General features: G+C 43.2%; 1 protein-coding gene across 8 annotated transcripts in view; it reads right to left on the minus strand.

Annotated features, from left to right (window-relative positions):
- The window catches only part of foxp1b (forkhead box P1b), a 150130-nt gene that overhangs the window by 18468 nt on the left and 117835 nt on the right, over positions 1-13827 (minus strand). For all 8 annotated transcript variants that reach the window (XM_083971023.1, XM_083971027.1, XM_083971028.1 and 5 more), the window contains 2 exons: positions 7892-8081; positions 2618-2725 (listed from right to left, as the gene is read on the minus strand). In XM_083971023.1, coding sequence (XP_083827149.1) covers positions 2618-2725; positions 7892-8081 — 298 coding nt within the window. The remainder of the gene's footprint in view (positions 1-2617; positions 2726-7891; positions 8082-13827) is intronic.

Here is a 13827-nt window from a genome sequence, read left to right on the forward strand (position 1 = left end):
TCACAGTGCATAATTAATAGGAAATGAAATATTCAAATGGCCCTAATGCAGCCTTGAGAGGAGTGTCTGGACACGGGAGCAGGGGATACAGGGAATTGACATCGAGAGAGAGTATGAACGTTGGCATGTGTCACTTTCTGGACTTCAAATCAAGCCACTTTTAAAAGCTCTCTGGCAGGATGACCGTTTCTAATGTAAATTGCCACAATAAAACAAGTTAAACAGACATTCCTGTAACAGTCGGCTTTTTACATATCACTTCGTCTTTTTTTCTTTTTTTTGTCTTTACCATTTCTAATTATATAGACTGAACCCAGAGCTTAAGGGTGTCTCTAAGGAAGGTTTATCTTCTTGACTCCTTGGTGGATTTTCAAATTAAATGCACACTTCCTGACAGTTGTATTTACATTTAAAATGCTTAGAAAATTGATGTTTAAAAAATAGTCATAGCTTTTATTTTTTACACTGATTGCAAATTCAAATTTTTATGTCTGTAAGAAAATGTATGTTTTTTAATTTTACATTATTTTACCCATGGCTTATTTGCATGTGTGTTTTCAGTGGTTCGGAGCTGCATAACTTACAGAAGAATTACCACATGGTGTGGAGGTGTGAGAGAGAGAAGTTTTTGTGGTTTCAGCAGACAGACAGTGCAGCACTAGAGGGCACTGCAGTGTTTCACTGGCTGTGACCTCTGACTGGACACTGAAGAGAAGGGTCTTGACCCTCATAAAAACACCAGGCTCTGCTATGAACCCAACCACACCCATCTGTGCGCTGATCCTGAAAACAGGAACAGGGATTTGGTGCTTTGTATTTATCGAGATAGTGCGCATAGGTATGTAATGTTTTCTTTAAAAGATAGAATAAATACACACACAGTTTAAAACAACATTTCAGTCCCGTGTTAGTTGTTACTGTTGGCATGTGGAGCTGAAATCTGGTTGACGTTAGAGTCCTCCTCACCTTTCTTTCTCTCTGGTACACAGTACACCGTGTTCTGCTGACTACACACTCAGCAGACACACATACACACATACACTTGTATTTTCAACATTTCTCTCAACCTTAGGAGACTTTTGTAAGAGCTTTATAACGTCTGATGTACTCTTTGTTTTTATTTTTGATTCTTTTTGGAGGCCGGCAGTATCAGTTGCTGGGTTTCATGTGGAAGTGCTTAAGGGTTTGAGAGTTAACACCTTGGTGAGCTGCTCGCAGTCTTGCCTGCTGTTAAACAAAGGCAGCTTTGTGGAGACTCTCCCCAAATGTTTTCTTAACATGTTCCAAGCAGTTTGAGCAGGCAACTAAAGTAAACAAGATGTTGCCATGATAAAAACACTTGTAAAAACATAGCAGAGTGCACTTGGAGACTTTTTCAGGCAGAGCTCTACCAGGCGCACTGAATTTAATTCCCCTCTCTTCTATAAACAAAGGGTGAGGCAATGTCAGAATACAATAAATAGTGATGGATTTAAGGGGTCACTCCCAAAGCTGAAATATGTGAGTCTGTGTGTGTGTGTGTGATACGTGGGTTAATAACTCACTCTCAACAGGAAGTATATTAAATTAAAATTAAAATAAGTAACTGCCTCTTTTTAATCTTGTACAGAGCCTGTACTGTACGATCCGGTGTGGTAAGCTTTTCAAATGCAAACTGTGCTCAAAGTGGATTTATACAAATGATCAAAAGAGGATTCAAAATGTTGACAAAGACGATGAAAACTTTCAGCAGCCTGCGAGGCGTCCCCTCCGCAGCACCTTTCTCTCCTGCGTCTGTGAGGAAACCGTGTCTTCGCTGAGGGCTTGTTTTAGGATAATGGAATTGTGTCATATCTTGTTTAAAGTGCGACTAATCTGGGGTGACAGTGAGCCATTGATCTGCTGCCACGACGCAGATGTTTTCATCCTCCCCGTAACCATGGCGCTGTTATGTGTTGGATTACCTAGAGCGCGCTGCACACCGGCTTGATTAGTAAACCAGGGGTCTGACTCAGACGGGGGAGAATCATGGCACAAAACAAAGGCCTGCGTCAGGCTGGACAGAGTCAAACGTTGCACTGTTGTTCACACTGCAGAGATGCTCCACAGCAGGTGAGGCTGTGTTCCTCGCAGCTGTCTAAGTCTACTGTACACCTGGATGATCTGAACATACCGCTGAGGTTAGAGCATCTAAGTCAAAGAAGTAAAGCCTATAGGGTAGGAGCAGGAAAAACTCAAAGACAACTAACAGAAAGAGCTGAGCAGGGCAGTCACAGCCACACACAAACACACACACCAATCCTCCTGTCCAGTGACAAGGGCAAACATGCAGAGCGCCCTAAGTGTGGGCTGCCACAGATAAACATCCTACCGTTGTTTGTTTGGGAAAAACGGCCCCCGTCACCATGGGAACTGTACTTATCACAGGAATTAGAGGCCCATGCCGTTCTCAGAAGGAGACCCCGCCACAGTACCCTTGTCAAGAGAGGGCCAACCCAGGCAGTGACACTCAGGGATAACAACCAGCTGCACCTGTAGTGCCTCTAAGTTGCCGGGGGTCATGAAACGTGTAATCGACCCAATACGAGGACACACAAAGTGCGATAGAAGTGCACCTCCGACGATCGCTTTTACTTACTTGAGGAATGAATGGAAATCATCAAACACTGCCTCGCATCCGGGCCACTTGCAAACACCGTGGCCGTAGAGAGGGTGACTGTGCGGGGAATGCTCTTCTAGCGAGGATCTGCAGGAGGAATTCACACAAAGAAGAGACAGCTATCAATAAACACTGATCAAAACTTTTCTGAAACACAAACACTCACAGGCTGGTGGTCACATGAAATGTCAAAAGTTCAGGCATGATGGTTAAGCCGATGCGTCAGGTGTGCGTAGTGTATGTTGCTTCCACATAAAAACCGTGGGGTTATTTAATCAATGAGTCTTGGCCAGTATGGAATCAGTGAATCTGTGTGATCTCTGCTTGCTCCTGTCTCAAAAGAGGGGCCTCGTGTTGCGATAGCACAATCAAATCAATATGTAATTTTTTTGTATCACTGAGCCATGGTGTAATTCACTTTGATCAAGACTGCAAGGCCCCCAACCCCCCCCCAGTCGCTGCCCGCTGCATCATGTCCCAGAGCCCACCTGGAGCAGTCTGTTCCACAACATGAAACTCCCAAAAGCATCAGGCACTTTCACACTGTGCACAAACTGTAAACATCCCCGCCTGGTATCAATTTATCTACTGACCAATCCATGTCACCAGGGGCTGACAAGCAGGCATCTATGGGGAGCTCATGGCTTCGTACAATCAGTCTAAATAGCAGCAACATCCCTGAAAAACAAACTTTACAACATCTTCCATATGTCGAGAGGCGCGCAACCACGGCTAACCACAATCAGCGCTGAGAGAAACGCGCCCTGTGTGGAGGCTGTGGCTGCGAAGAGAGCGAGACAGGCAGCCATATGGACACAGGCACTATACAAGACACACAACTTTCAGCTACAAGAGCCTGGGGGACTGGCCTATATCGCTACCACCTGTGCTTCTGGTGGCTCGTGAGCACAACGCTGCTGCTTCTCCTCCAGTCTGAGCCCTGCTTTAAGACAGCAGGCCGGATAGGGAGATTCATTACACCACTGACTGTTGTGTTGCCATGTGGGAATAACTCCAGCCACTAAAATCTCATTCATATACATAGATTCAAAAAGAGATAATGTCTAATACTGCTACTTCGGGGGATGTCTTTAAGGATAGAGGAAAAATAAATACAGAAAATATTTTTTTTTTTTTGCATTGCTTAGCCAATCACCCATCTGCTGGGATTTAAAAATGGATGTAAAATGAATTAGAAAAAAGGGAAAGTAATCTAACCGTGGTGTGCCAATTTTGCGGGATTAAACAAACTAATGTTCAGATTAAAATCTCATTTGTATCAATGTTAGTAAAACTGTACCTCAAGTAGGAAATTTTAAAGGTCGTCACAGGTTTCCTTGTGTTATAATTACTTGCTTAAGAGTTCACATTGTTCATAACATGTGATAATTGCATTGCAATTAGGAAGCAGTCAAGCATTCATGAATGTGGTTAGCAGCTTTTTTTTCTCCCTCTTTTTAAAGTCTGAATTTTTTTTATTCAATTATGAATTATGCATTCACATTAAGACCTCTGTTTTGATACAGCTAATAAATAGATGGCGGAAGACCTATAATAATGAGTTTTTAACAAGGAAATGTGTGGACTGGTGAAGGTAACGCTGGTTTTTAATTTAAAGAGATCCTTTTTTAATTCTTTGCGAGCGGGCTTGTTGGTTAATTCTGTATTAATAAGATATTGAAATGTGGAGTGCGCTGGGAATCAGTGAGCACAAAGCGCGGTGAGGGGCTGGCGGCAGAAGAGCCCTTTTAAACGGTGGATAGCTAAACAGTAGTAAATGACAGAATTTACACCAAATGAGCTACATTAGTGTAATAGGAGAAGAGTGTAGGATTCATGGGGTTTTTTCCCATTTGAGAATATGTTCAGGAGAAAAAAAAAGAAAGAAAGAAAAGAAACGCTCAGCAGCTCCCTGCGTTGTGTTAAATTTGACTCTTGCACCCACGACAGGTCTGTCAGGATGTTATTATTGTCAGACAGCCCGGGGGAAGAACACTCTAATGATCTTGTAACAGCGACGAGGAAAACCGTGTCATCAGCTTCCTTTAGAGGAGAAAGAACATTAAAGTGCCTATAGACCCGGACAGAAAATGTGCAAACCTTCCAGGTGTTGTGCTGTGTTTATGTGTAGACAGACAGGAGGAACCGCACACAGAGATGGCTTCAACAGCTGGTAGCCAGTTGTTTTCTAGTTCACTTCTTTTGATGAGATGCTCTGGGCCATAAACAAGTCATGATCTATGGCATCGTGTGCTGATGGACTCAATCTATCAGCAAAAAGTGGGAAGATTGATGTCCGCCATGCTATAGGTCAGAGCCTGGGAAACCAGTCACAACACTCTCCTTCACTGCTGGTGCTGATGTTAGGCTATTCCCCTACGTCTGCACCCCCCCCCCCCCCCCCCGCGCTTTATTCACACTCTAGGCCTTATACTTCATCCTTTCCTACCGTCTTCTCTGTGCCACTGCATGCCTTACCCTAAATGATTTAATTATCTTTTTTTTTCCTGGTGTAAGACAAATGAAAGGCAAGAGAGAGATGGGAGTGCTGTGCCAAATCTGATTATTTATCTCTTTAACAGATTGCTGTGTTACAGTCCCCGAGCTGTGGTTACTGATGGTTGTTGAGAAGTAAAGTGGGCCAAGTGCTTTGTGTGAGGATGCTCCCCATTACAAAACTGATGCAGCACTGTATTGGGAATTTGTGTCAGATACAGATCAGGCACATTTCATTTAAATAAGCAAATCATTGAATAAAGATGACCTGGCTCACATGGGTATATCTCTATCTATGCATCGCAGTTCGTGGGCAGGGAAAACAACGTGCACTGACAGATTGAGTGACTCAGACCCTGGTCATATCGGGGATGTTATTCAGACAAACACAAACCCCAGCCAGCTTTGCCCGAGTGTTCTTTGAGACAACTAAAAGCAGGAACACGTGCCTCGTCTTCAGTGTGTCAAACCGGCAGTGATTGAATTTCTCCTCCTTCCTTAAGACGGAAGTGCAAAGCCAGTGAGTGATTCCTGTGGATGCACTTAAGGTTTTAGTTGCAGGCGTCGTTGTGCCTGGGCAGATTTTATATGACACATGAAACTAACTACATGGTACTTAGGGCCTGCTGTAAACCAATCTGAAGCCAGTCGGGAAAACAGGCCCATCAGCAGAGGCTTGTTTCTGTTGCATGACAAAAGGACTTGCAAAACCGCATCAATTAAAAGTTCATTAAGTTCAGCACTGGGAGGATGAGTGGATGCTCTCTATTTACGCCCAGGCCGGCCCAGCCCATTATCTTCAACCTGATTATTCAAATCCCTGGATTATAACACAGACGTTTTCTCAGAGCCTTGCTTAGAATAATCATACTTAATAATATTTCATTTTTCTTCCCATGGAGTCTGATTAGAATTGAGTCTGCATCTTCAAAAGAGAGTAATAATGCTCTTGATAGTTGTGCAATTTAAGCTTTCCAAAATTAACACGAGAGAGGATTATTGGTTGTGTGAATCTAAATTTGCATCATTCAGCATTTAATAAAAGGATGTTGACGCTCATTTTCTATCAGTCATCTGCTTTTAGTAATTGCACATTTGAAACTCCGGCTAGGTAATCCACAACTTCCTGGAAGCAGATGTGGTGGATGAGAATCACCTGCTCAGTTTTCTGACAGATCTAAGATACTGCGAGAATATTCAGACTGAGACTGCCTTCTTCACTTAAGCTTGTGTTAAACTGCTGTTGACATCCTCTTTAATCTCTGACAGTCAGCGTGAGGCAGAGGGGGCTGCCAGCTCTTGCGTTATGTCTTCTCCGATGTTTCATGGAGCCCTCAGCTGAGGCTGGATCTTGCCTTTCCCTGCCATCGATGCTCACCTTGTTTGCTCGCCTGCGACAATGTGTGATGGAGTGAGCGAGTCAATATCCTCCCCTCCAATTTGTCTTTAGCTGCACAAAAACCCAGACATTCAGCAAGACGCTGGGTTGAAAAACTGGAAGCCTGTGGATACTGTCAACTGTGGGAGCAGCTAATGCCCTTTTTTTTTATTTTATTCCCCCCCCCCCCCCCCCCCCCCCCCCCCAGCTGTCTGTGCCGGTAGATAACTTTGAAACACAGTAAAGAGGATGAGTCTGTACAGGTACTGGGTCATCAATCTATTTAAAAATGATACTTGAAAAGAAATAGCTGCTTTCTGTTTGTATCTCTTCATCAGTGAATCATGGCATTTCCTCTCCATGTCACTCACATCCTCTCTCCAGCCCCCCGCTACCAGCCCCTCTTCACCTCTAAAGGGCCCGCTGGTTTACTCTGCTAAACATGTTTTCATCCGCATTGCTTTCATAATGACGCGTAGGTTTTGATCACTGAAACACAAGTCAGATGTTATGCAGTGAGCTCATGGTGCCTGGAGGCTCCTCACTAGCAGTTCAAAGATCAGGCTTTGGTGCAAGAAAACAAGCAAACGTGTAAGATGCCAAATTAATTCCTTCCTTACAGACACACACAAGCACACACAGTTTGGAGAGCAAACACCTTTCACAGATGATTCTCGTTGCACGTATCATGATGCACCTAGTGTGCATTTTTAGCATGTACGAGCTTGTTGTTCTTGCTGTGCGTTTTTCTTTATTGTTAAGCTGACAGGTTGATTGAACATGTCAACAAGTTGCCAGTGCACAAGGAAATGTTATTCATTTCTGAAAAAGACGCTGGTAAATACAAATGTTCTCAAGGAAATGCAACTCGGGTCACAGCTGCACTTCAACTGAAACAATAGCAGGAGGAGGGTCAGCGCTCCTGACCCAGTCATTAATAGTATGGCGATCGTATGCACATTTCTCCAAATCCCTGCGTGGTTCTTCCAAGGTGTTCCCATGAACTCCGCAGCTGCAGCCAGAAGCATTGAAAAGTGATTGTAAGAGTTATTTTTATTAAGGCCAACACAAACTATAAATTAATAGTAATCTGACAAAATCTTTGGGGATGTGTCTATCAACTGAGGCCCAGTGAGAAATGTGTAAATTGTTTTAAACAGGAATATGGTACATCTGTTTGCTTTAGATGACAGTGAAGCCTGGTTTTCCATTTTAATTACAAGTCACAGGAGCAGCTTTGGAAAACCGCTGCTGTGCAAAGGTGTGATCTGGTCTGAGATCGCTCGTCTCCACTGACCTATGCTCTCGTTTTTAGAGCACGGAAAAGATGTAAGAGAAATGTGAATATAACTCAAGTCCTTGCAGACGGAGGGACTCACCCTTCTCTCTTGTGACTCATGTACTGCCCGTTGGTGGAGGCGTGCTGGTTGAGAAGTGGGTTCTTTGGCGGTGCCGGGGAGGACAGGTCGAGGCCCCGGTGGCCATTGTTGCTGCTGTTGTTGTGCTCCTCCTTCACGTGAGCGTTTGTCACCTCCTTCCACAGTTGCTGCAGCTCTGCTGGAATCATGCCTGAGACAAACAAATTGGATAATTAAATCAATTAACAGCTAATCCAACTCTCTTCTTCATCACTTAATTAAATCAAAGCGTCTGTAAACAAAGCCGAGTATTAATTAGAAAATATTCCACTACAGGGTAATGCACTGAGAGCTCTTGCCTCCCCCCGCCTCTCCCCACCACCTCCTTCTCTTCCTCCCATTTTCCCTGTGATCTGAAGCGTGTTTGTATACACAAATCCCTGGCATTCACGCAAATTTCATGCCCAGAGTAAATAATTAACATCCAGACAAGGCATGAAATCTGAATAATCACCATCATTTTCTCTCAACAACAGAGATGTGCAGAACACACACAACAAAAAAGTTTACAATGGCAACACTAGAAAACATCCCACCCCTGCCTTCTTGAGAAACAGGACCCTGGGGTAATATTCTCAAAAGCGCATTAATGTGCAAAATACTTAAAGCTCTGCACCGCCTCCAATTGACACAGAAGACTTAAACCTCATTTAACAAGTCAAGCACACTGCAGCTCACAGAGCCCTTTGAAAAAAAAATCCCTTGAAGACAGAAGACATTTTTCTGTATACTGGAGACACAGCCACAGAGCGTTGTGTGTGTGTATGTGTGTTTTTCTTTTCCCCTGCCTATGAGTGACAGCAATCCCGACACCCAGGGCCAGAGTCAGGATGAAGAAGGATAATGCTGTGTTTGCGCACCCCATTTTTCCATGTCTGAGAGAAGAGAACCTTTGTTGGCACACAATATGTGTGTCCATCTATGGTTGTGTCTGTTACTGCGCTGGAGACGTCTGCTTCACTTGACACAAATGAGGATAAAGCTGATATGTAAAATAAGATTAAGCCTCTTGGTTGCGGAATCTGTGGATGTTTGTATTTGCAGTCAAAACATAAGGCACGTGGCTAAGGCCTACTGGTTTTAATAGCGTACTGAGAGATCTAAAAGGCGAATATGTGAGCGGATTTGTATTGAGTATTCAGATCCGTGCTTAAACAAGCCACATGTTTGAAGCATGGCGAAAGAGGCCCTTGGATATGTGGTGAATTTAACCACAGAGCAAATGGGCAAGACCACTCGTTTAACATTACAATTAATTAAATCCATTCTCAAAATGAGAACTGGCAAATGGAAGATGATTTGCACATGCTTATCTACTTGGGTTTATATTCTCTGGATCCTCCTCCCCTCCCCGTTTCTCATCAGCAGCTCTATAGATACCAGAAGTGCTCCTTTCAAGCACCAGATTGTAATACATTGTGTGCAAAATGCTTAGTCTTAATTTATTCCTGTTGTGGAAAATAACTGCGAGGTGAAGATCTCAATACGATCAGCAAAAATATTTTTAATTTGATAAGCTACTAAAGATTTTAATTATGCTGGTAATAGAGAACATTGGCCTAATGAGGCGGAGGACTCCAGAGAGACGCAGGGGCTAAGAACTGTGAAATGAGTCTGATAGGATTGCTGTAAATTCACACTAGATCGTTTGCATATCAAAGAGCAGGAAATGATTGCAGGACAAATCAATAACCTTTCCACGTTCCAAGGAGCGTCTTTCCTCATTCAAATATTTCAACATACTCGCTCTATTCTGCCTGCCTGTATTCTCTCTTATTCTCTTCAATGCCTTGATGTGCCCTAATCGAAGTGCACATTCATGACAGGCTAAACATGCTTAATATTGCGGTCTGTGTTATAGCATGCTAATCCAACGCTTGCTGATTTCCAGTTGCGTTATCAAAGGGTCCATTGTTGTTTTGATGCTATAAGGAGAGTTTGGAGGGAAAAAAAGTTCTTATTTTTTTGTTTCTGTTTCTTTTCTAGCGATGGCTGGTTCGGGAGGGGAAGGTCACCGGTGATGCGAGTGTCCTGTGCTCCGACAGCGGGACCAATCATTTTCCCCCCACTTGGTGCCCGGTGACAGTGGGCGATGTATTTTTAGCCGATGTGCTTGACAGGGCGGCCCACACTGGCTCAATTACCCAGCAGTCCTGGTGACCCCGACACCACTGTTTACTCAGATGAAACCACAGCGGATAGGCCGGTCTGATGAGAGAGCTAACGGAGTGGGACCAAGCTGTCTCTTTCTGGATCTAGTCCATAGTTTTATTGCTCTGTTTGCCTCTTCCCTTGTTCTTCTAGCACCTAACCTCAACCTCTCCCAACAACAGCTATAGCTCACGATCCCCATAAATGACAATAAAACATCATTACACGGATGTCTCAGCAGGTTTTATATTTTGTGTTTTGACAAAACGCATTGAGTTTCTCTCCATCTGATTACTGTGGGACACATAATGACATTGATCTGTAAATCCTCTTTCTTGGGTCCCCGGGATTGTCCATCCTTTAAATGCTGGATTGGTTTATCTTTCCTCTTTCCATTTTTCAACACAACTATTCCACTCATTACGACTGGGAAATACGGACAAGCACTTTAAAAAATGTATGTTGTTGGGACACTTGATTGATCACCGGCCTCCCAACTCAATTTTACCTCTGCAGGTAGCTCTGGCACCGAGACAGGCCGAGCTCTTCAACCTTTTTCTGTCCTTGTCCCCTTGTACCCAGGTGACCATGTTCAAGCAAGCAGAAAGTTGATTTAAGGTTCATAATGACATCAGTTGCAGGCCATCATCCCCCAAATAAAAAATGGCCCCCAGTGCTCTGGGCTCTTTAAACCGAGCTGTTACTTCTCACACACAGTGTCGGTGCCATGGGGGGACAGTGACATCGCTATTAGTTTATTGTTCCGTCAGGCTGGGACCTTTACTGCACCCCTGTTTATGTTGCCGTAATCACTGGCCTGCTGATGTGCACCCCTTAGGCCTGAAATATGTCCTGTCCTAATGCTGCAGGAACTATTACCAGTAGCCCACTGCTGGATGTATCAATCACTGACAGGTCAGCTGCATTACCCGCCGCTGTCCCTGATGTGCTGCTGTTCTGTGAGCACTTCATGGCTCGCCACATTCTTTGCTTTCATATTACCGACAAATTTGTCTTGTCACTGTCCCACTGGCCTCTCCTCGACAGCTTAAATGATGTTGCGCAGCTACCAGAACTCGATCCCTTGCAGAGCAACCTCGGAGGGTGAGGGGTCATTTTTGCCAGGATGTGCACAAACACTGGCCATCTCTATGACACACGCGCGCACACACACGGCTACACGTGTAGATAAGCATGCAAACACATACACACACCTGAGCAACCACTGACTCACTTATCAGGTCAAGAGGACAGGCTTTTTGTTGGAGGGGGGAGAGAGGGGAAGATGGATCAAATTTATATTTATGAGAGTTATATCCTCCCCAAACACATTGTTGTAATTTATAACAGATACCGTCTGGCCGCTTCCAAGACTTTGAACATTAATGTCAAAAGAATTTACGACAAGAGAAACAAATTATACTCCAGATAATGCGACAATTGGTTTTCTCTCAAAACGGCTATCTGCAAGTTTATACTTAATTAGTGCTATCAAATTTTGAAAGGCTTTTATGAATGCATTCCTTCAGTCCATCGTTTTGGCAGAAAAATAACACTGATCTGTCTCAGCCAACAATTTCACAAAGCAGGAAAGTGAGCTGCATCATAGTGCCCAAAGCACAAATACAGACTGCACACCTTCTTTTCTTTAATTACTCTTCAAACCTTTTGTTCGTTTCAATGTCCCAGCACGTGGAAAAAAAAAGGAGATACAGTGAATTGCATGTGATAACACTGTCCTTTAAAAATAATTATAATGATATCTACATTTTGAAATGAAAGAAATAAAAATCATCAGTTAAAAAGTCATGCCAATTTACTGCCCCGTAAGTTTGAATCCATAATCACTGAGACCCAACCAGAGCGGATCAACTCATCACTTCCGACGCAGTGCTAACTGCTAGCTGAATATTGCAGATTAGATCTGAGCACCATAGGCCTGGCCCGCTGATGCATGAAAGAGTTTAGTGATGTGGAAAACAGAAAGGTCATCAATAACTTCAAACAGTCAAGCAGAAAATGTGTAGAATAGGAAGACAAACTGAGGGCCTGAAGCACTAGCCTAAGTGTTGTAACAGCTGTCAGAGGCTCAGAGTTAACCATCAGTAGATTGCAGGGGCAAACTAACCAGGTTTGACTGGTTGTAACAAACTGAAACAATCAACTAATTGTACGTGGGGTAGATTCAGTTCCTCGTTTTTATGCTGAAACAACACCTCAGACAAATTATCCTGTCAGTTGAGTTGAGTGTTTGAGTAGAGTTAATTTGAATGCTTTGTTGAGGGTGAACATTATCCCATCAGAATGAAATCACAATTTCCCAACAAGTAAGGTTTTATTTTTTTGAGAAATAAATTTTGAACTAAAATGTTCTCTTTAATTCCGCTGTCTGTCTGTGGCACCTCGTTGGAAATGCACTGTGATAATGTCCAATTATTGTACTTTTGTTTTTACCCCATTTGTTTATACAGTTTAAGGAGAAATTAATTGATGCATTGTAGCATAATAAAATAACAACAAATAAGTGAGTAATTAGCACAAGAGAATAACCCGTGTATCAAAAGTGTATCAAAGGCTGACAAGATAAAAAATGACACAAATTCAATACAGCTACTCTCTTGAGATGCCTTCGAGGTATGTGGTGTGTGATGACACAGTATAAACAGGATGTTCTGGGACTGTTGTGAAATCCATCAAAAGTACAGTGCCCAGCCATATCACCCATATAATGCTTTACTCAAGGGGTGTGTGAGTATTTGCCAGACATCTGACACAGAGCAATTCCACAAAGCACACTCACAACACAGCAGCGCTCCACGCCTGTGCCCATGGCAATCGTCTGCGAGCGGATGAGTGATTCCATACCCAGTCCAAACAATAACACCACTGTACAAACCCTGTTTGTGTTTGCCTATTACCTAAGCACCCAACCCCCCCCCCCCCCCCCTCGAACCCTCCCGGTTTTATCGCCCTTATCTTGTTATTTCAAAACTGTTTGTCTTAGCTGGGAATGAATAGTCAATGTCATGTTCTAAATCCCTTATGACGGCGTCTTTGTCATGAGGGTGCCACTCCTTAACAAAATATTAAAAGGATAAATAAAGAAATAAACTTCCTGGCCAAACAACTTGTATTGACCGCGTATCGAGTAACAGGCGGTTTCACAATGACAAGTTCACTGGCAGTTTGCGAACAATAGATCCAGTCTTCCTCCAGGCTGAAGGAGGCTGCCACCAGGATGCCAATCACAGACACAGGACAGAGAGCTGAAGGACAAAGCATGGATGCAAAAAAAAAAGAAAAAAAAAAAGACACTATCTTTACTTTTACTGTCTCTGGTATGATAATAATAAGCATAACCTTCTCCAATCAATAGTAGACTCACCAGACTAGAGGGGTAAGATGCCATTTGTTGAGTGTTGAGTGAGGGTTTAGTGAAGGTGTGTTCTCAGTGACACCATGTACAGTATGTGGTTACATACTTAAGTGGTGTATTGTTAACTTTAATGGAGCAAATTTGTACAGGTATTATAGCAGGGCAAGAACAGTGGCAGATTAAACCACTCTGAACGTTCAGTGAAACACCAAAAGCCACAAAGCTAAAAGTGTTGATTTAAAAAAAAAAAGGCATTTGAAAATGACCAAAAAGAAAGTCAAAGTCCAAATGATCTCAGGACAGGTTTGGGTTTTTGAAAGCCCCTTGTATACTAGAGTAAAGCTGCCTTTAGTTCCGGCATAAATCAGAA

Source organism: Trachurus trachurus (genome assembly GCF_905171665.1).
Source record: "Trachurus trachurus genome assembly, chromosome: 5".
Classification (NCBI taxonomy): domain Eukaryota; kingdom Metazoa; phylum Chordata; class Actinopteri; order Carangiformes; family Carangidae; genus Trachurus; species Trachurus trachurus.